Source organism: Melospiza melodia, chromosome 5, assembly GCF_035770615.1.
Source record: "Melospiza melodia melodia isolate bMelMel2 chromosome 5, bMelMel2.pri, whole genome shotgun sequence".
NCBI lineage: Eukaryota > Metazoa > Chordata > Aves > Passeriformes > Passerellidae > Melospiza > Melospiza melodia.
Genome location: NC_086198.1, coordinates 25,094,425 through 25,116,583, shown reverse-complemented (window position 1 = coordinate 25,116,583; position 22,159 = coordinate 25,094,425). Strand labels below are relative to the sequence as shown.

At 40.4% G+C, this 22,159-nt stretch overlaps 1 protein-coding gene across 5 annotated transcripts in view; it reads right to left on the bottom strand.

Annotated features, from left to right (window-relative positions):
• Positions 1–22,159, bottom strand: part of FAM13A (family with sequence similarity 13 member A) — a 119,653-nt gene that overhangs the window by 84,149 nt on the left and 13,345 nt on the right. For all 5 annotated transcript variants that reach the window (XM_063156622.1, XM_063156623.1, XM_063156624.1 and 2 more), the window contains exons 4-5: positions 20,217–20,397; positions 10,302–10,461 (exon numbers count right to left, since the gene is read on the bottom strand). In XM_063156622.1, the coding sequence (XP_063012692.1) occupies positions 10,302–10,461; positions 20,217–20,397 (341 nt within the window). The remainder of the gene's footprint in view (positions 1–10,301; positions 10,462–20,216; positions 20,398–22,159) is intronic.

The window sequence follows — 22,159 nt, the reverse complement described above, 5'->3', positions numbered from 1 at the left end:
TGTTCACTATGTCAAAAAAAAACCCCCAAAAATTTCAGGTGACCTTCAAATGACACTAGTGAAAGCCACATTTATAGCAAACAAAAGGAGTCAGTTCTTCATGTGAGAGGAAGCAATTTGTGGCACACTTTCACAGATGAGATGCTGGAAGCAAAAAGCTTACACACATGCAAGAGAGACACAAGACAATACTCTGGACATCACTAAATACAAAAACCCTATAAAGAGCAGAACTTCTGAGAAGAGTCATGAACTGGTAGAAAAAAATGAAGGAAACACCTTGCTGCCCAGTCCTTCTCCTCCCCTGTCACCTGCTTATGGGCAGTGTTGGAAGCAGCACACTGGCTTAGATGGATCCCCTGTGTGAGCCAGCACAGGCACTCTAATGTATGATAAGCAGACATTAAGAGGATTATTCAGGGAATTCCATGCTGCAAATGACTGCAGGAATGATGCATTAGCTGATTGCATGAGGACAGACTGCAACAGCTGACTCTTTACTGGGTCAGCAGCTGTACAGCACAGAGAGGAATATCCTGCTTCCCTCCACGTAACACTGCAGTGCAGCCTTTGCCTCAGATAGGTGTCACCAGGGCCACACCTGTGAATGCTCCCAAGGCCACAACAGTGTTGAGCATGGAGCAGCGCAAAAGGAACAGTGGATTTAAGAGCTCCCGGCTCTCCCTTTATTTGATGTTGGAGTGGCAAATACACCACCCCCTGCACTAAGTTCCCTGGTGCACAGCAGGGCAGGTGGCACATGCAGCAGTGCTGTCAAGGGTGCCAAAGTAATTACAGCACTGCTCTTCTTACTCACAAAATGCAGACAATATGGAATGTCTTCCCCTCTGTGACCATGCAAAATAGCTCATGGCTGATTAAGGCTCCAAAAGACATGCAAGGTATCAAATAATCTGTATTTCTAAGACTAAAATCGTGTGGCCACTGGTACGGAGATTTCAAAGGCATTTTCTAATGCACAAGGTCACAGGTATTTTCATAAATGTCAACTGGATGGAATAACTGATTTTTATTCAGTTATCATTTCACAGAGTTGTCATTCTGTGGCACAGATACTTTCAGGAAAAATACAGAAAATTATTTAACATAAACAGTAACAGAAAAAAAAATCCCCCCACAATGTATTAGGCATGCCTTCCATTTTGTATCCAGGAAGTGATGAAAACATTGTTAGAAGGGGGAACAATGTCAGTAAATCATACTAAACAAAACTGGTAACAAACATTGAAACATCTAGTATTTACAAATGAGTTTTTGCCTTGGCTGCTATTAGCATATAAATACTGAGTCAGTTTCTTCCTGTCTGCTGTTCTTCCTTACCATCATTTACACTATACTTTAATAACCACAGTTCAGCAAAACTGTTTCAGATAGAAGTGATAAAAAGAGAATCTCAGTGTTTGCAAAAGAAATATATCACTGCTTTCCAATATAAAACTAATACCCTTTTCAGTTCAACTTTCATTTCCTTTTGTTCTCCCAAGACTATTTATATATATGACCTTTTACCTGAGACTGTAGCTCTTAATAAACAGCTAAAAGCTACTCTGTTTCACATCAGTACAACCTTAACCTACTGCACTCATTGCCATAAAACACGTACAAAGGTCAAGAGTTGTGATGTAAGCAAGAGAGAGATGTGGAAATCCATTATTTTTAGAGAGGACTGCAATATGTGAAAGGAAATGACAAACATAGTAACAATCCCATGATGCACCTCAATGTTACCAACTCCATCTGGAATATCATGGTATTTTCCAGGAGAAAGAGTAAAATGTGTCTCCAGCCATGCACAAGGACTGAATGATGCAAGAAGTTAGATTGCTAGTGCCAGGATCAAACATAATTCCAGACTTTGTAAAAGGTCACAAAGACTTCACTAAGGGAAAATATTCATCTTCCATACCCATCCCCACAATCTGCAACTAAAACATCCCTGTGTTACCAACACCGTTTCCAGCACAAATCCAAAGTACAGCCCCACCCAGGCTACTATGAAGAAAATTAACTCTACCCCAGCCTAAACCAGCACACCATCATATATAAACTGGCAGGGGATTAAGGTGTCAATGACCACACTCCATAAGAAGCCTGTAGCAGAATTTAAGATTAAAAAAATCCAAATTAAACATTTACAAACTGACACAAGATGACTTCTCTCATGCTGGGTTTACCTAACTCTGTGTGTATGTGCACAGAAGTGTTAGTAACAACAGAGCTCAGCTCAGTTCAGTTCAGTCAGTTTATTCCACTTTTCAGTTTTGAAAACTGGATTCTGCTTCATCTATTTACTGTAATATTATTCATAAATGGAAAAAGGATGATCTAAAAGAGAGCTGTGACCTAGATATGAGAAAAATCTAGGCTCTCCAGATCTGTATCTCACATTACAGCGGCTTAAACTCAGTCTTGAAAAAGCTAAATTGTATTTTCAGATCTAAAAATCAAAACACTCACAAGGAAAGAAGTTTTTCACACATGGAACTCGTGGAATGCTACTTTCAAAAGAAATACCTGATCTGCAGTAAATTAGGGAGTCCTAGTGTCTATATTGTTCTAGTTACTCATGTAAGGTTCTCAGTGCACAAAGAACGGATCCTTTTTTAAGACTGAAACTGAGATGTTCACTGCTGGCAATTAAGGTCAAATGCTGCTGGGATCTGCTGGATACATCAGATTTTCAAGATTTTCAAATTTTCAATTTTCTGTACATATCCAGACTTTAGGAGCATTTGGTCCCATGCATCACATGCTCCTTTTGCTCTCAGACTGCCATGAGCGCAATTTATGACAACAAGCTTTGGAGCACTAAAAGTGCTCCAGGCAGAGCAGGGTGCACCAATCACCCTCTGGACAAACTGGGATCTTCACAGTACTCACAGGAGTCAATGAGCTTTTTGCTGCTCTTCATTTGGGCAAAGGAATTCATTTAGTGCTGACTCCTTCTGAATCTCTCACCTTCAGAGTTGTCCAGATGAAGCTGATGTCAGAGGCCAGCAAGAATTAAATGCCACAGACAGAAAAATCTCTTATACTTTTTACTTTGGGTCAGTTCTGCCTGCCTGCAATGTGCCCTTGTCACAAAGACAACAGTGACTGCTGGTTTATACAGAGGGGATAATGCTGATCATTTTGTGTAACCTGATTAACTGAGTGACTAATTAAGGAGAAACAGAATAAACACTGAGGAATCTAAACAGGAGGAACTGAGACATTTGTCTTAGCTGAAAAATTTTCACCTTCTTGTAATCTCCTTTTCCCCCCCACGGGTACAGCAATGATGCTCAGCAACAGCTGGCTACTGGAGAAGCTCACATGCTTATTTTACTGTACCCTGCTTCTTGGTGCTGATTGATGCCTCCCTTTTGAAAGCTGATGATGTACTGCCTGAGATGGACTGCTTCCAACTGCTAAATCACATCATATCCCTCCAAATAAACAAATCACCAAAATCCCCACAACAAAACAAACAAATGAACAAACAACAACAACAAAAACCTCAAACAAACCCAAATCAATAACAGACAATGAATGAAAAACATCTCAAATAAAACAAGTGCAAGTACAGACCAGGACACACATATACATATGGATATTATTTTCCCTACATTTTAGCTATGTGGAATTATCATGGGACAGTGATAGTACCAATGAGTATTTGTTTCAAGAAAAAAAACTGTGAGAGAGCAAAAGCAAAATTCCTAAGCACCTCAACTACAAAATTTGTCAGCTATATTAAAACAATTTACAGTAAACTAGAAGTATGGACAGTAGGAAGGAAAGAAACATTTGTTATCTGCCTGGCTTTCCTTTATATGTCCTGAATCTTGGCAAATTTCTTCTCATAATATGGTAAAATTAAAACATGGCTGGTGAAATTCTAGTGAAAGAAGAATCAGCGTAATAATTTATTACAGAGTTTAGCATTAGCATATTTGTGTAAATATTCAGGACTGCATTTAGTAACACCACAAGTGACAGATTTATAATCCTGTAAATGCTTCAGTGAATTTTAAGAGCAGAAACATTCTGATTTAATAGCACACACACAGGGCTGACAAAGCCAGCAGAGCTAGAAGCACTGGAAAGCCATTTCAGAATTACACAAGGAATTGTTCAGGGCTTTTTTATTTGCCTTTCTGAATCACAGCCTAAACATAACCATCCTCCTCACTCCAGACTGAATTTCCTATAGGTGAAGGGTTTGGAGGCTCATAAACTTTCCCTGACAAATCTCATATTGCTCATTTCCCATCAGCTCACATCTTAAAATGTCATTCTGGCTGAATCACTATTCACCCTTACTATAAACATGCCCATCTGCTCACTGGTGGACAACTGCAAAGTGAATTCTAGCTGAAGAAACACTAAACAAGAAAATGGAGACTGACTTCCACAGGTGCTCCTTCTCCTCATGCACTTTTCACCCATCTTCACAAGTCCCACGTGAACCCACTCCTACTCTTGGGGGCTCCTTAGTCCACACAGGAGCAAACTGGCATGACCTGCCCAAATAAGGGGAAAATGGAAACGTTTGCTCAGATCTTTGGAAAGGATTTCCAATGATCCGTTCCTGCTGCCTCCTGATGGGAAAGAATTAATCCAGTACTGAAAGCTGACCATTAACACGATGCTAAAATGGTCCCAGACATGAAAGAAGAATAAAGGAAACTATCTGGACCCTGCAGGCTTAGCCAGGGCAGTGTAACATGGATTAGAAACGGATGCCTTTTTTCCTGACGTAAATGAGGGGCTGCTCCTGTGTCTGCCGAGTGTGTAACCTGAGGTGACAGGGAAAGCGACTTATTTAGAGGGAGCCCATTAGTTGTGGGGTTGGTGGCTTCTCAGAACTTTCTCCCAGATCTTTTCAAGGGATTAAAACCTCATGCTACAGCTGAGGAAGGGAAAGAACCATCTGTAAGTGAACATCCAGCTTTGCTCATGAGGGGAAATCAGCTGAAAAATTGTGGCTTTCAGTGGAGGTGGAGCTTTAAACAGCTGCAGAGGGACCTGCCAAGCCAAGACAGAGAACTTTGTGACAATCTTACCTTTCCTACCTATCCTGAGGGACAAAAGGCTCAAATCTTACCTCATTATGAATGATTTGCTTAGAACATTCAATGGGAAGGAGCAAGCATTCCAGTTTCAGCTAAGTTAGCTAGAGCACTCCTCTTGACAAAACAAGCATGCACTTTGGGGTTTTGCCTGGCTGGGATGGGAAGCGCACGCTTTGCACACACCAAGCACCCAGAGGTGCAACCACACCTGCAGCAAGGGACTGCTGCATGTCACAAATCTCAGAGCAGGCTTGCACAACGCTGTGCGTGCACTTGTGCTGCCAGTTAAAGTGCAAAAAGCTACTCTGTCAACTCATCCTCCCTTCTGAAGTGGCAGCCCTGGCTAGAAGACGGGAAACAAACAGGATAAAAATGCAGGGAGGTAATTGCATCTAAAATAAGAGTTCTTTTGAAACTATTTCTTTTCACAAAAATCAGCAGAGGACCAATTTCTGCAGCTCTTCAGGGACTGAAACCTGCCTGTTCAGAGGTCATCTGAATGCACCTACAATATGCTCAAACTGATAAAACTGTATATGTATTTACTTGACTTTGTAGGATCGACTTTGAATTTGATTTTAATGTTATATTACATTAGTATTATTTTAATGTTATATTAATTTTCAAAATGTACTTGCTTTTTCTTCTGCATCAGGTGAACAGGGTATGTATTCTACCACCCAGCTAGAGAGGAATGGGAAAAGGTTTTTGCATTCCTGTCCCAAGCATGTGATCAAACCAGGAACAGCATTACATCCTCATAATGTCAGTGTTCTGTGCCAATGCAAATATTTATGTGCTCTGAGCTGACTGGTTCTTGAAATTAGAAGTGCTCTGTCAAGAAGGCATTGGAGAGAAAAGGTGAAATACAATAGAAAAAATAAGATCTTGTAATCCTGTATGACTAGGTAATAAAGCATATGTTTTATTTGAAGACAATACTGAGCTACAAACCATGCTATTAAAGGTGGCATGTTTCACCTCAAGCCAGCAGAAGGAATAATTCTAGAAATCTCCCAAGAGCAAGTCTCATGGTAGCTCTCCTGCCCAAATTTCCCTTGCCACCTGAACTAAATAAAAACCTTCACTGCCCATCTCTGATCATTAGAGAAGCCTAATGACTGTTATTCCAAGATCCCAATTCATTTCAGTTGCAGCAATACACCACTGGCTAGTGCTCCAACACAGGACTATATACAACTACAGTTCAAACAGCAATTCAAGACCTTTTTAATATTTTATTTTATTTATTATTATTTATTGTTCAAATTATCGTTTCTGTTGTTACCATAGGTTTTGTAAACCTATTTCTTCCAGAAGATTACAAAATTGGCAGTACTGCAACTCAAGACTGACTAACTGTTCATTGCATGAGATATCACTCAGTTTAGTAACACAAAAACCTATCAGGATCATATGGATTCACACTAGGAATTCTGTTCCAAAGCAAAATATAAGCATTATTTTCTTAGGAACCCCTGACATCTATAATGTGAAAATGCACAACAGTGCAGATGTACTATCAGAAAATTAACTGTTTACACACAACACTGCCTAATAAACACCAGGTATTTATGATCCTGACAATGTGACCTCCAAGCAAGCACCTAGTCAGAATGTTCAACTCACTTCACCTATTTCTCTCTAACTAGCAGAGCCTACTGACCAACAGACTGAGACTCTTACCGACTTAGGAAATTGAAGTAAAGCTTGGATTAAGGATTGCAGTAATAGCTGGCTGCAAATGAGACCTGTAAACTCCAACAAACTCCAGTTTACTTCAGAATTTTAAAAAAACAGTCAATCAAATCCCAGAATTCTTTTATTATAAGGCATTTCCAAATATAGTTATATTTCTGAAGAAAGCACATGTTATACTTCCACCTGCTGGCCACCAGACTGGATAATCATCTGGTATCATTCTAATAGGTGGAACAAAATCCTTCCAGGCAAGGTGTCATGAAGCTGACAGTTCAATTTCCCAATGAAAGAGAAACTATTCTAGGACAAATTTTCTTTTTTGTTAAAATTGTACTTTTAAAAAAGATGTAGGTGTTTCCAAAGAAACACTTTCCATAATTTCTAATTATAATATTACAATATTATAATTAGAAATAATTTTAATATTAAGCAATGAGCAAGAGGAGGCTTTACAGCCCTGGGAAACAAAGCAGGGACTGGAATGCAACTTGCAGAGACTTCCAGTTGCTTTATTTTCTGAATTGTGATCCACTGAAAAAGCAAGCTAAGAAATCCCTTTTACCTGGCACAAGTTGGCTTTCACAATGACTGAACAAACTTTGAAAGAAGAAATATAACTGGGATTAAGGTGTTCCTGTGCCTCCTCAGTGCACATACACAACAAGGATGGTAGTTCAACTATGAACAGCCCTAAAAAATCACGTCTCTTTTTCCCCTCTCTAAAACTAATTAATTTTCTGCCTCCTTAAAACATATTTTCTTTAATCTGCCACAGTCTGTGCCTGATTCAAATGTTCTTGCTCCTCCTGGAAGCCTGCAGCATTGTGGATTTCCCCTAGATATGACCAACACAGTAAACAAGATGCAACTTGCTCCACTGGAGCTGTTTTTCCTTTCCAGTACACAACTCCAAGAGAAGCTTGATGTTTCCATGACTTCACCTAATGGTCCACATATTCTTGTTTTCATTTGACAGCAAGAATAGTGGGACAGGGCTGTGGGAATTCAGAGAAAAATGTAAACATGGAAAAGTGAGGAAGGAGTGAGAGTGAAAGCAATCACAGGAAAGGAAGCAGTGTAGTGACTCAGGGTGAAGTGCTGGCACTGAAGTGAGGGATGTGAGGGAAAGGATGATGGAATACCCAACAAGGAAGTGAGTGAGGTCATCTAAAATTCTCCTCACCCTATTGCTGTTCCCAAAACAGAAGGTAAAAAAGCCACTTAAATAAATGCAGATGAGTTTGGTAAAGGGCAAGTCCACAGTTTCTTCACTTTCCTTGCCATTCACTCCCCTATCCCACCATGGTTCAAGCTTCAATGCAACATCCTTAAAAGCAACAGGGCTTCAGTTTTGGAGAGCAATGTCCTGAGCATCTTACATTCTTCACTGCTTACAATAGGATTATTTGGAAAATTTCTATCCACCTACCTGTAGATACATCAGTGGCTATTCCAGAAGCAGTAACTTTGCCTACAAACAGCTTGCTGTTTTCTGGACACTGTGACACAGATCATGACAAATAATTCTCTGAGGTGTTTGCTCCTGTACAACACAGACAGCTTCTACTGTATGTAATGGTTTGTGCATTAGCAATCTGGCAATCATTTTTCTCTACTGAATCTCATCATCACTTGGTTTTCTCTTCAAGTGTACTATCTCTAGTTTATTATACAAATTGACTAGGATGGGGGATATTTGCTAGGATACAAAAAATTTAATCTTTGAGAATAATATGAAACGTCCCTTCATAGAGCCGCCTGACAAATTTCAAAAAACCTTCTTAGCACCTTTGCTGCATGAAGTTAGATGATTGTACTTCTTGTATTTGAGTATGTGCCCTGATTAAACTAGAAACTTTCCACCCAAATTAGATGGACAACAAACAAGGTCAATTTTTTGCAGCTGGTTGCCAGCAGAATTTGGAAAATATCGACAGGGTCCAAAGATGCAAACACAATGTGAGCCCTTGTATTTAGGCACAGCTCTCTCAGGCAATCATCTGTATTTTGTTGGAGTAATTCTGGTTGTCACCATGTAATTTGATAGCTTGTATCTCCCAACAGCTGTGGGAAATTTCCCGGATCTTCACCTTAGTGCAACCCCAATTACTACTAAGTCCTCAGAATTGAAAGACTATCTTGACTTCTGGAACTGGCTGAGGCTTGAAGGAGAAGGAAATACATCTGAAGCATTTCTTCTGGGCACTTTTTTTTCTTTTAAATATGTTCTTTCCCTGGTTCTGTTGCTGAAGTGACCATCAGTGGCTAAACATCACTCACTGGTCAGGCAGATCACTTCCACTACCCAGAAGTTACTGTGATACTGGAAGGCTATCAGTGATTCTATCTCCTTCCACAGAGGCATTTCAGCTGAGTGCTAGTAACAGCTAAAAGACAACTAAATACAGCAAAACACCTCCTCACTGATTCACCACTTAAGAAAACCAGCAACCCTTCTAAATGCAGCTGAGCCAAACTTACACCAATTCAGCAGACCCTCCTGTGATATATCACAAAGGCAGAGATGCTATCAGCTGATTTCATCTGAATGGCAGAACCTGGGCTCACACCAAACCTCCTGTTCTGTCAAGGTCAAAGACACTGTATTTTCTTAACTTATTTTCTGACAACTTCTATTCCAGACAGTGAAGGCTAAAGTGATTTTATCAGTGGGTAAAACCCTACCAATGATGGGCGGTAGTTCAACCCTCCCAAACTCAAGAATTCACACCTTTTAGGAGAGTAATTATCAGCACGGTTAACAGACAATAAGAAATGAGGCACCCAAAACCATCCTCATGACCATTTTCCTGCACAGACTTGAGGTTGTTTCCTGTGGTAGAGACAGCACAAGCCAGAACAATGCACTTTTGGTTGCCCTACTTGTCAGCTTTTAAATGTTAGAATCCTTTGATGTCACACACAAGCCCTCTTCCCACCAAAGGCGTAATACTCTAACTACAACACTTTTCTTTAAGAGCTCCAACGTACTTTTTTCAAAGACTCTTATTTAATGCTTCTCTTCAAGTGCATCCAGAAATGGCTGAGTCAGAACACCTGACTTTTAAACTCAGGTGCATGTTTGAGACAGGCAGACTTCATAGAAAGGCAAAGGTTAGAAACCTCTGTCCTAGAGGTTTAGTGCTCTAGGACCACTGTCCTAGAGTACCAAAGTGTATCATCACTGAAGTATACCATAAATTATAACCATGTCAGAAACCCTGGACACTTTTTAGAATTATTCTGCCTCCTCATTTAAAAATATTTAAATTTTAGTGAATATATTTCCTGCATAAATAAGTGTGTAGCCAACAAAGAATAAGATGTTTAATAAAATGAACTTCCAGGCCAGTAATGAAAATTAGCCTATCAGCAGAATCAATGTGCAAACTGCAATCAATAACACACATCATTATTACAAGAGTCTGCCTTCCACTTATCTAAAAGATTTCTGAATTGAAGCCTGAAATAAGCCTGAATTATTGATTTGCTGTGAGAAAATGAAATATTAGAGATACTCACTTTTACCAAAATTATTTTTGCTAGCTCTTCACATACAGGCTTTTCTTCATCCTTCTTCAAGCCTTCTAATTCAAACAAGGTATTGTAATTTTCCAGCATTTTTGTCATTATCTTGTTGCAGATCTCCAGTTCCTTCATCCCTTCAAATCCAGAGCGCACGCTAGAATTGGAGAAATGACAAAGCAGAATGTCACAGGGACTCAACATACAAAAGGTCCTGCAGAGGGTCTCTGTAACATTTCATTTATGGATACAGGCTGGATAGCAGGCACAGGAAACTTTGAACTGGAAAGGAGGCCTATGCCTATGTTGCTAACAACTATCACAGTTTGTTTGCAGTTCTTCTTATCAATATTAAATACCAGACCTGTTGGCTGAGCTACCCTGTCCACAAAATCCAGGCAGGGACAGAATTAAGACTGCCACCAAATGAGGTGCCACCAACTCTGCTGCAAGTTGGGTTTCACGACCCACAGCGCAGACAGCTCAGGCATTCAGATGCTCTAAACTGTTAATTCAAGAGACAGATTCCTCCAAAACTTGGTTCATGATAACTTCAAAGGCACACAGGAAGGATAAGTGAAAAAATTAGGAAATCCCACATGCTAAGCAAAACACTGAAATGTTAAACAAGGTCTTGATAACCCAATGCTGTACACCAGATTTTTTTAATCTAAATTTTGAGTTACTATTTCGTTTGAAAGTACGGTCATAACTCAAAGGGCTTTCTAAAACATGGAGATGGATGCTGCCTTTCACAGAAGAGCCTAAAAGATTAATACAAAAAGTGGTTCCTAAGCTCCATTTTCTGGGAGAATAACCAACTTCTTGGCTGCTGAAGAAGAGGCTTCTTTCTCTCTTGAAACAGGCCCCTTTGCAGCTTCCCACAGACCTTGAAGGCATACAGAAAAGGGAAGATACTGTATGTATCTGCATGTTTCCTCATCTATTTCACACAACTCTCTCATGCAGCAAAAAATGCATGTCACTTGCAACAGGGCTCATAATTCATTGAAGCATCTAATGATAATCTGCTGGAATATAAACTTTCTGCACACTTTATTGACAATTTTATTGGCCTCAATTGACTTAAACTCCATTTTAATGCAAAAGTACAATATCTGAAGAATCTTCTGCAATCATTCAGTGTTACTTATAGTACAGTATTTCCAGCAGACACAGGCTTCTCAGTAAGTCACAAAGTGGCTGCATGGATGTGAATTTCCTGAAGACCTTATAAAGCAGCAGAGACTGATGATCAGGAGTAATGAAACACAGGAAACATTTAGAGTGAAGAAGCAGAGAAGCCAAAACCAAAAAAAAAAGTTTCAAGTACCTTTTGGCTGAAGACAAGAAGATGTTATATGAGAAGAAAACACAACCCAAACCCCCCAAAACAAAACAAATTCCCCCTGAGCTACTTTACAGGGATGTAACTTGAAAGTAAACCATTGCTTACTGCAAAGAGTAAATACAAATTTACAAATAACTACCTACCCTAAAACTTTAACTGTAGTTTATCGAGACCAGATGTGCATTTCAACAACAAGGCTCTGAAAGCTGATTCTCCCAGACATTTGTCATCAAAAAGTGCCTTGATGTAGGGGCTATTGATCCCTCTCAATGGTTTCTTCTACGTGCCATACTTCTACGTGTCAACAGGGAGAGTAACCACTGCAGCAGAACACATCTTTGTAAGATGTGTTCTCCAGAACAGTCTTTACTGCTATTATTTCAACATTTAATACATGCTAGGGTAGCAGGACCTGAATTTTAAAGGATTGAATTCTTTTACACTGTAGAACATTGGCAGCTGTAAAAATGTGTCAGTCTCAGATGATTGATTTCTTTAGTGTGGAAGTTGGGCTCACACTAAATAAAGAACAAATGGGGCAACTTCTGTTGATGGATGTGCATGTACACTCTGGCCAATTCATTTTGGAGAATGTCAAATATTCACTAAAATTTAGCAAATGGCCTGAAGAAGTGTATGCATGCAGTAGCCCCATGCAATTGTCCTGACTGAAGGGAACCCCTCTTGCCATGCTAAATGATGTGCTCCAGTGTTGGTGTGCTGCAAAGCCTGCCTAGGCTAGCTGAGGGAAATCCTGACTATAACCTTCCTGATTTGTTTCTCCAAAACAGAGTACAACTTAAATAAGGGCACCCCTATGAATCTCATTCCCAGGAAAAGGACTGAAAATGTAATAGACCACATGCAAGTCAAAATAAAGACTCCAGATAGCAGAATTTTCACCTAAGTCACATCTGCTGAGAATGACAGCCAACAGTTGCCTACTGGCAACAGCTAATACAAAAAAATTCTACCTGGTTGAGAAACAGTCCAGTCTATAGTTTCCACAAAGCACAAAACCAGTACTTAATTTCTGCCCAATTACATTACTTTCTTGCCCTCCCTTCCCCATACTACCTTATCAGTTAAAATTTATTACATCAAACCTGTGAAAAATCCAACATCCTATTCTGAACAATTCTGTATGAGTAGGGTGAGGCACATATGCAAAACACAAGGCTAAAGCTCATGGCTTCAGTTTCTTTTAACACCTCTCTCTGAGTGTAACTAAGCAAAGGACCATGAAGTGATTTATTTTAATAGAAATTTAACATACTTTATTCATTGCCACCACTCTGCCACATTAACAGGCATATTTAACAGTTTCTAATATACTTCTCCTCTAATTGCTATTATTAGACCTCGATCATGATAAGGACTATTACACTCTTTGAGCTCTCCATGGTGACATTTTCCTCTCAACAAATATATGCTGAGCTGAAGATAAGTTTATATTATGAGCACACACCACCCTGCCTATTTATACAAAGTAAACCCCATCTGCTGCCACACTGCATGATCTACCAGTTTGACTAGACTTTTCTGAAAATGCATGTAAAAAAATAGCATTTTACTTTAGCTCTTCTCATTCTGAAAAGTCATGACATCTACAAATGTAACTTCAACTGACTAGAAAAACCCAGATCTGTGAGAAAATATTCTCTCACACTTCCACTTTCCTGATGCACACCCTAATCCTTGGAAAATTTTCATGATCATTTGTGAAGATCTTGTTAAAACACCAGAGTATAAAACTGTTCATAGCCATGGCTCCCTTATGTCTATTTTCATGTTAATTAGGGATTACAACTGCGATGCTTTGAGAGTTAGACACACAATTTACTCCAGTTACAAATCCTCAACAGAAGGACTTCATCCCCTTCCAGCCACATATGTACAAATTACTTCAGTAGCAGCACCAGAAACCTACCACAAACACCAGAAGGGTGCCATAAACCTGCAATTTCTATGGCTATTTCTAGCAGAAAAAGTGTTGATAAGTTCAGATCTATCTTAGCAATTTGAACTGAAAAACTCCCACTGAAGTTATCACAGTGGCCTGCAAAGTCATCAACAGATACACAGCACAGGCAGAGCAGGAGCAAATTCCCTAGTGTGCCCTCCCTTAGATTCCACAGACACCTGCCCTTCCCAGAGAGATGCTCTGAATGATCTGTGCGCAAAGCACAGCGTGTCCACATTAAATATTTGGAAAAAATGTGCCTTGTCTAAGTGAGGCACCAGCATTAAGAGTATCTGACACAGTTAAGAAGGGTCAAGAGCAAGGGTGCATCAGTACCACAAGTTTTGCAGGATATTAAAAACTGAAATTATTGGTGAAGTCATTTTAAAGCAGAAAAAGCAGTTCTCAAAATTAAAACATTACTTGGTAATCGGATCAGGCTGTCAGCTCTTCATTTCAAAATCTGATACCCTGCAGCATTTCACACTTCTGCACAGTGTCCTGCCAGCATGGCTGGCCCACCCAGTGCAGCTCCACGCTGCTCCTGTCCATGCACACACCACACCCTCATGTTCATTGGGTTTTCCAGACTGAGTCCATGTCTCTTTCCACAGGGATCCTCAGGAAAGCTAGTCTCAAAGGGTTAAACCACAGCAAGGCTCTGTGTCCCAGCTTTTACTCAGAAGCAAAGTGACCTGAGGTCAGATTAACTCACTGTAAAAGAATTCCTTACATCTCAGGCATTTAGTTAAATGAATTTACCTCGGGTCTCTGCAAACAAGCTCTAACAGGCTGAATGCAGAGTGGGCTTTCCAGACAGTGAACCTTCAGACTCCACTGAGAGCAGCGCAGTGACACATACAAACATGCACGTGGCACAGGACAGGCATCACTACAGGGCTCCGTCACCATCCACCACACCTGGGAAACTTGCTTCAAGTGGCCAGGAGGACCTGGGAAGCAGTAATCTGTCTATAATGAGCTGAACTGAGGTCACTGAAGTGATTTCCCCAGGCAGCAACTGCTGACAGCTCCCTGTCACAACTGAGAACCCGAGATTTCCATGTGAAAGGGTCATCTCATTACAAATTCCCAACAGTGCTTGACCCCACCCTGTCTGAGATGAAAGATGCACATTACCATTTCCCCAAGTGGCTCTACAGAAGCAGCTTGCTTGGAATGACAGCACTGTAAGCCTAATTTACAATCACAGGGGGCTATATGCTCTATAAACTACTTTTGCTGCTTGTACACTACCTTTTGTAAAGAAGCACCACAAAGTCACCTTATCATTCTCCCAGGGAATCCTGCCAGAAATATGGGACTCAAAGGACAGGAAACACTGCATGGATTTTTTGTTTCTCCAGCCCCAGCAAAACATTTTCATTAGTACCTCAGATGCCCATGAGTCCCTCAACAAGCACAAGTGGAGATTTTGAGAGCAGAGTTGCAGTAATTTATACAGGTTACAACTCGAGGCAGTCTGTTCTGTGCCTCTAGGCAGACTTCACTGTGTCTCTAACAGATCCAACCTCGTGGCCAGAACTCATCCACTTCAGGTGATGAAAGGGATTTGCCCTGACACACCAGTCCACAAACTGATGCAGCTGAAACAGGCACACATTCATGTCTGCAGACTCTGCTGCAAGATCACAGTCTAATAAGCAGCTAAAGACACAGCCACGCTCACTTGAGACAGTTGTTCATCTCAGTCTATGTGACTCCTTTACGTGCCCTGCATCATTTGTAGCCTTACCAATCGGGGTGAAATGCAATGACAGATACAACTACTGAGATTTTGCAGAGGTGTTTTAGCTCCTGTGATACTGGAGAATCCTGGAGAGTCAAATCTGGGGCATGCACCTGCCAGCCTGTTAAAATCTGTTCCAGATTATCTTCTCTAGGATCAGATTTATTAGCCTAAGTCAACTTGGTAATTCAGCTCTATCAGCACTGCTTGCAAAATAAAAAATAATTAATAAAAATAATAGCACTAATAAATAACAATAAAACAACAGCACATAATGAATGATAATAATTATTAATAAAATGCAAAACGCAGGCAACACAGGTAACACAAAGCAGTTAGAGTGATGCTGCCACAAAGGCTTTACTGATTGGCTTCATTTATATGCAAAATCTTTTGCTTCAGCAAAAGCTCCATTTTTCATCATGAAATTACAGTGACAGGAGACATCTTTGGGAGTGCAGCCTACATAAAGGGGGACAAAGGGCAGTCCATAGCCTAACATCCCCTTACAAAGTGCATTGCTCTCATCTCCAAATATTTCAAAGCAGAGGCTCTTCAAAAACTCTCCTTGTGATTGCATTTGAGCTGTATTGCTGAGCTCAAATATTCATGAGTATTTAATATGATTATGGATGAGAACGTTTATAGCCTTGCTATATTATACTTGATGTTTTAAACTGTCATTAAAGGCTTCAGCATACTGAATACTTAGGAAAAATTGCTTTGCAGTGCTGGAAAATGCAGTATTTAAAATCTATGTGAACCCTGTAAGAAAGGTTACGGCTGCATGCTCCAATTTGCAATAATTCATGTTTAAACAACAATATTCTGTACTCAGTTTGCCCCCAATCCTGGATTGCAATTTTTTTGAAGACTGATGCAGGATTGGGGCTGCATTGCCTGAAAACAAAGCCCATCCACAAATTGTTCCGAAGGCCAACATTACTCACTGAGAAATATTAATTCAGCCCCTCTGCTTTCAATTCAGTTTTGTATACCCAATCCATGCAGGCTCCAAGGCTGCTAGAAACCAAAGTAAGACATTCACACATAACTTCAGATCAAATTTTAATTATCTCAAGTTCAGCATCTAAATACCTACATCTACCCTACAATCTACCATTTTCTCCATATCCAAAGATAATATACTTTTCTTGTTACCCTTCATATTACAAAGTCATCATACATAAATAACTGCATCTAACTCCAGCATTTTAACTGGACACCTGCATTTGCCAACCACTTTTGGGAGGATGGAGCAATCCCTCACAACACAATCTCTGTTGGAATGAAACATAACCAAGTTCACAAGGGCTTGAATGATGGAGGCCCCATGCAGAGATGATTGCTTGAGAGAGAGCAATAATGGTCCGAATGGATCCTCTGATTACATCTGTTGGACCTCATGTCTTACCATGCCAACCAAAGGACAGGATAAGGGCAGCAGCTCCTCCGACACCCAGCTCCTGGAGAACAGAGAGGAGGAGAGAGAACCCAGCTGGTCCTCTCCATTTCAGCACAAGCTGTTACAGCCAAGCAGAGCCCACATAGCAGGCCTTAACTAAGGCTATGTCTCTCCAGGAGCTGAAATTCAGGTCAATGGACAATAACTTCCTCCAAAAGTAACCACACTGAAAACGTTAATACTCTACACAGATTAGCCCAGTGACAGAAAAGACAGCTATTTTTGTTCCTTCATGGTTGTAGCTCCTCCAGGGCTGTATTTCTCAATATACTTGACCTTTGCCTTCCATCACAACAAATCTGAACAAACCAAATTGGGAGAAAACAGTGAACGAAATCTCAAATCTGTTTTTGAGCTGTTTGACCTTGCCCTTTACATGTTCTTGTATCTTACATCACACTTCAATACAAGGAATGCAAATAGCCGTTTATTTCCTTTCTATTCATTAGAAATACAGAAAGGACAAGATAATCTTCCTTAGAAAAACACCAATGCAGTTTGTCAAACAGCAAGTAAGAAAGCAGGGGAAGTGCTGGTTAAGATAAAAGCAATAAGGGTTGAAGGTTTAGGAGATGGGATACATTACAGAGGATATGATGTAGAAAAACAGAATGAGATTAAGAGAATTAAAATGAAGTCTACATATCTGGAAAGTGGCCAAGAAGCATGATTTATTCAACTGTTAAAAAACTTCAGTTATGGAGTAGGAGATACTGTGCTTAAGTAGCTAAATTGTCACTAAAAATACCTTGCCAAAATAAGTCCTTCACTATCAGCAGATGGGCTTTATCTTCTCTGACACTGTGCCTCAACTACACAAACTGACATTAATTTTAGACATGAGTGTGAATTTCTGACAGAAAAATCTCAGTTCTCCCTGCTTCAGCAGTGTAATTGCTGACAAGCTGAGCCTTCTCTCCTTGCCGTGGAGAAAGCCGCCATGCACTGCTGGGAACAAACAACGCAAAGCGAGAGGAGCGATCTCTCAGCCTCCTGCCAATATTTCATTTCTGCAGCTTCTCCAGGGACTGCCGGCAGCCAGCAGAGAAAGAGAACAGCCCTTGCCAAGCAGGCTTCAGGCAGCCTTACTCTGTAGCTCTGAAATGTGTTCTGAGGATCTCCTTCTGGATGCTTGGCCAACCAACTGGTTAAGCCCAATACCTAAAAACAGTGCTGCAAGTTTTCCTCCCCCTATCAAATCCTTGTTGGTACAGATAGTCACAGTTCCAGCAACAGAAGACTGCATCCATTAACGCAAGAGAAAAGGATATTTGAACTGTTCCTCACAATCTTTGTGTCTGGACCACAAGAGTGAACTGCCCTGAAAAGATCAAGATCTGATAAAACACAAAGCTGAAACACAAGATGGTGAAACTTAGTTTAAATAAAAATCTACAAGCCCAATTCTAACCTATTTGGGTCTTTAAAAAACTCATTAGCCATCTGGTAAGTGTGAAGCCTTGCTTTCAATGCCCCTTTTGCCACATGAGCATTTATTTCAAGGTATCACATCTGCTTAGCTGGTTACATTCTCATCCAGACTCATGAGTCTTTGGTTTTTCACCTCCAGTGATCTCTGCCTTCCTCAGTCTTCTGCAATGGAATGAGGTGTATCCATCTCTGTACCTTACAAAAATGCTTCTATCTTTTCCATGCTCTCTTAGGAGCAGAGATCAGTTGTGGCAACAACTGCAGAGCTGTTAACACATGCAATTTGGTTTAATATTAGGAACACCAATTTCAAACCTGAACTGCAATTCTCTGCATTCTACACCAAAAAATATGCACAGCTAATTTTTAAACTCTCCTGAAAGAAGTGATGAGTAAACTAAAAATTATTCTAATATCCACTTGGGAGCTTGAGTCATAGAGATTTAGCCATTGAACTCAAATTCTTCTAATTACTTTGTTTGTTCTGAACTCTGCTAATACATTTAGACAGGAATTCCCAAATCACCCATATGAATGCAAGTTTAAAAAATTGTTTTGCTTTTCCTTGTCAGAAATTCACAGTATTGTGCTTCCAGTAATTCTCATATCCATGCATTCCCATGCATACTACTGTTTTTTGAGCATTTTTTGTTTCAGAGAGCAAAACAATTATTTTTAAAATATACTTTATCTTTTTGTAGTAACACAGCAAATGCTTTAATCCTGAAATTCACCTTCATCATCCACCAGCAACATCTTAAGATAAGGCAGCCATGTAGTCACTAGGACAAGCTTTAGTTTAAGCGTCTCATTCCTCCATGTTCTCCCCCTAATCAATGGAAAAAGATATGCTCCTTAAAAAGACAGTTGGCAACATCTAGCCTAGGTACAAGGAACTGTCTCAACATATTACAGGAACCTAATTTCTGTTTTCTCTCTTTAAAGAAATCTATGTCTTTCCAAGAGGAAACTCAGGGGGAAAGATTAAATTAATTGCTTCACGAGACTAACTTTTACTAGACAACTCAGTAGTAGTCCAGAGCAATATTTTATAAAAATCAATACAAATGCAACACTGATACAAGGAACTCACTTGTCTCTTCTTGGTGGTATCACACACCTTTCAAGACTGATGACTGAACTAAACAGCTTAGGTGTCTCCCGTGTCAAAGACCTTGGATGCCAGCCAGTGGGCTCATTGCAGAGGTGAAGGTGCTTATGCTGCACTGCATCACTGCAGTGACTCAACAGAAACCTTCTCACCCAGGATTGTTCTTGCACATGGAAATAACTCTTCTGGCTACTGCTGCAAGCCCCACCAGCAGGTTAAACACGTCTTCAGCACAAGCCCCCAGGAACTGGGCCCAGTGAAAGAACCCAGTAAAGCTACTGACCCCAGTCAGGAGTTTTAAGAGACCAGTGGAATCCCACAAGCTCAGAGCAGTTTCTAAATACACTAGAAGGACAGAGAGACCAGAATCACCAGCATCTGAGGGCAGACACCAGATCATAAGGCCAAACATGCAGATAGCATGCAGTATCCATCTCTAGAAATTATATAGCACCTGGGTGCTGCATTGGAGTCCTTTCCCACCAAGGATCCTTTGTCAAAGCCTTCTGGAGAGAAGCACTCATATTTATTGATAGCAAAGGAAGAAACCTGCATGAGCACACACCTCCTTGCAGTGACACAGTCCGAAGGCCTTTCACTGTTACACTTCTGCTCTGCTACCAAAGCAGCAATACAAAACTGATAAACAGTTCAGCAAACAGCAAGAGGAAATGGGAGAGCAACTCCACTTCCATTTGGTGCAAAAACAGCTTTAGCACTCAAGTTGAACACAGAGCCCCTGTCACTGCCTCCATCTGATCACCCTGACAAAGTAGATTCCTGACATCTACATTTCTGGCCACCTGCCAGCAAACAGGGTATAGTAAAAAGCCCAACTTACTGAAAGCAGTTTGGTCCAAATACAGTGGCAAGATTGCCGAGATTCATCCTGTTCTCTGCATGATGTTCAGCAACCTTTATCAGGAACTGGCACAGGTACTTCAGCAAGGAGTAATGAGCATCAGGCAGTTCTTTAAGGAGTTCTTTCAAGTAACTTTCCTTCTGCATGTCGTTTCTAGAGTCTAGGAAAAAGAAGAGAAGAAAAAACATATGTATATGGTTTTCTTCATTGCTGCCAACTTAATTACATGGGTGAGCAAGCAGCGGAAGCTAAAATTCACTCCTGCTTCTGCTCAGAGACACACAACTCCTCAGTTTTCCTCAGGGAATGTGCATGTTTGTCCCGAGGCTCATCCTGGCCACCAAGGGCGCCATTTCACCCTCACCTTTATGCCATAACCTTTTCCCTGAACAGATTGAGCAGTTACTAACAGTCAGCTAAGAGCTTTAAGGCATGTTTATCCCCACCTGGCACAGCTAAATCTGCTTTAACTCCCTCTCTACCAGACCTTCACATTCATGCTCTTTCTGGATGTCATCCCTACTTCCCAAGCCCTTCTCATACTATTAGCTTCCCTTCCCATGAAAACCTTCAAAAATAAGAAAGCAGGAATGGTAAAACAAAGGGTCTCCTGAAATGCAGAGTGTTATAACAGCACTACAATACTTTCTGTGGGTGACAACTCTGCTGCATAATCAGGAAGGAGTATTCCTTATAGGAAACAGACTGTTCTGGGCACTGTCACACTCCAAAACAAGTCAAAATGTGGCCTCATGTTAAAAAGTAGCCTTGCTATACTGTACAGTCTTCTAGAATTTAGGTATGGATAAAAGCTTTCCATATTGAACCGAGTCACATCCAAGTATTTAAGTAAAAATTGCATGTACTTCACAGATGCTGTGTTTTTACAGACCCGGGTGGTGAACACAAGCTTGGCCTCACACACAGCTTCTGCTTAACTGTGTCCTACTGCTGGAATTGAATTCATGTGCAATATTTTTTGCTCCTCTCCTCCGTCCCAAAAACACCTTCCAAAGAGTGATTTGTACCCCTCAAAATCTTGGATTTACATGTCAGTAGAAGCAAAGTTTTGAAAACAAGTCAGTATTGCTTTCCCTTTACACCAAAACAGGATGTGTTAGTCCTTGCAAATATTAATTTCTACTGTCCACGAAAGCAAAATGTAACTGAAACTTTCCCATATGCGTGAAAACCCCAAGGGCTCTGCATCATCATTTTCAGACAGAAGACCTCATGCCCTGAAGGTTTTCCACACCCACCTAATTACAAGCAGTGTCCATTAGCATGAGGCCATCTGTGCATTTCTAGTACTTTTTTTCCTTATTTATCAGCCTTATGGGCTGCTGGTGCTGCTCTGCTGTATGCCCTGCTACCAGCATGCAGAGAAAGAAGACTGGCAGGAAAACATCCCATGGCTGGTGTTGCAAAAGAAAAAAAGAACAATTTACATTTGTTTCACGTTTTTTAGAGAGAAAAAAAAGAGGGAAAACAAAAATCTTTGAACACCGTTTAATGTATGTATAAACACTTCAGAAGTCTTGTCTTTGTTTTTACATTTCATTTCCCAGAATTATTCCAGGGCTGGGCTGAATGGTGTTTCAGGAGTAGAGTGCTTTGAAAAGCGGTTAGCTGCAATATTATTTCTGTTTTATAATCAGACATTTTTTTGTGGCTAATAAACAGGATTTATCCTGTTAAATAAATGGCAAACAAATGAGGCTTTTTATGTACTTATTTGCCACTTCATACAGCTGAAACTCGAGGGACTTCATCTGCTTCCAAACTTAGGATTCCTGCCTTTCCTGGCATGTCTAATACTGTACATGGCAAGAAAGTCTTTTTATGTTTTATATGCATGGCAAATTCACTTCTATGTGTCTGTTTTCGTACCACAGACTTAGTATGAATTCTTTCATCACAGC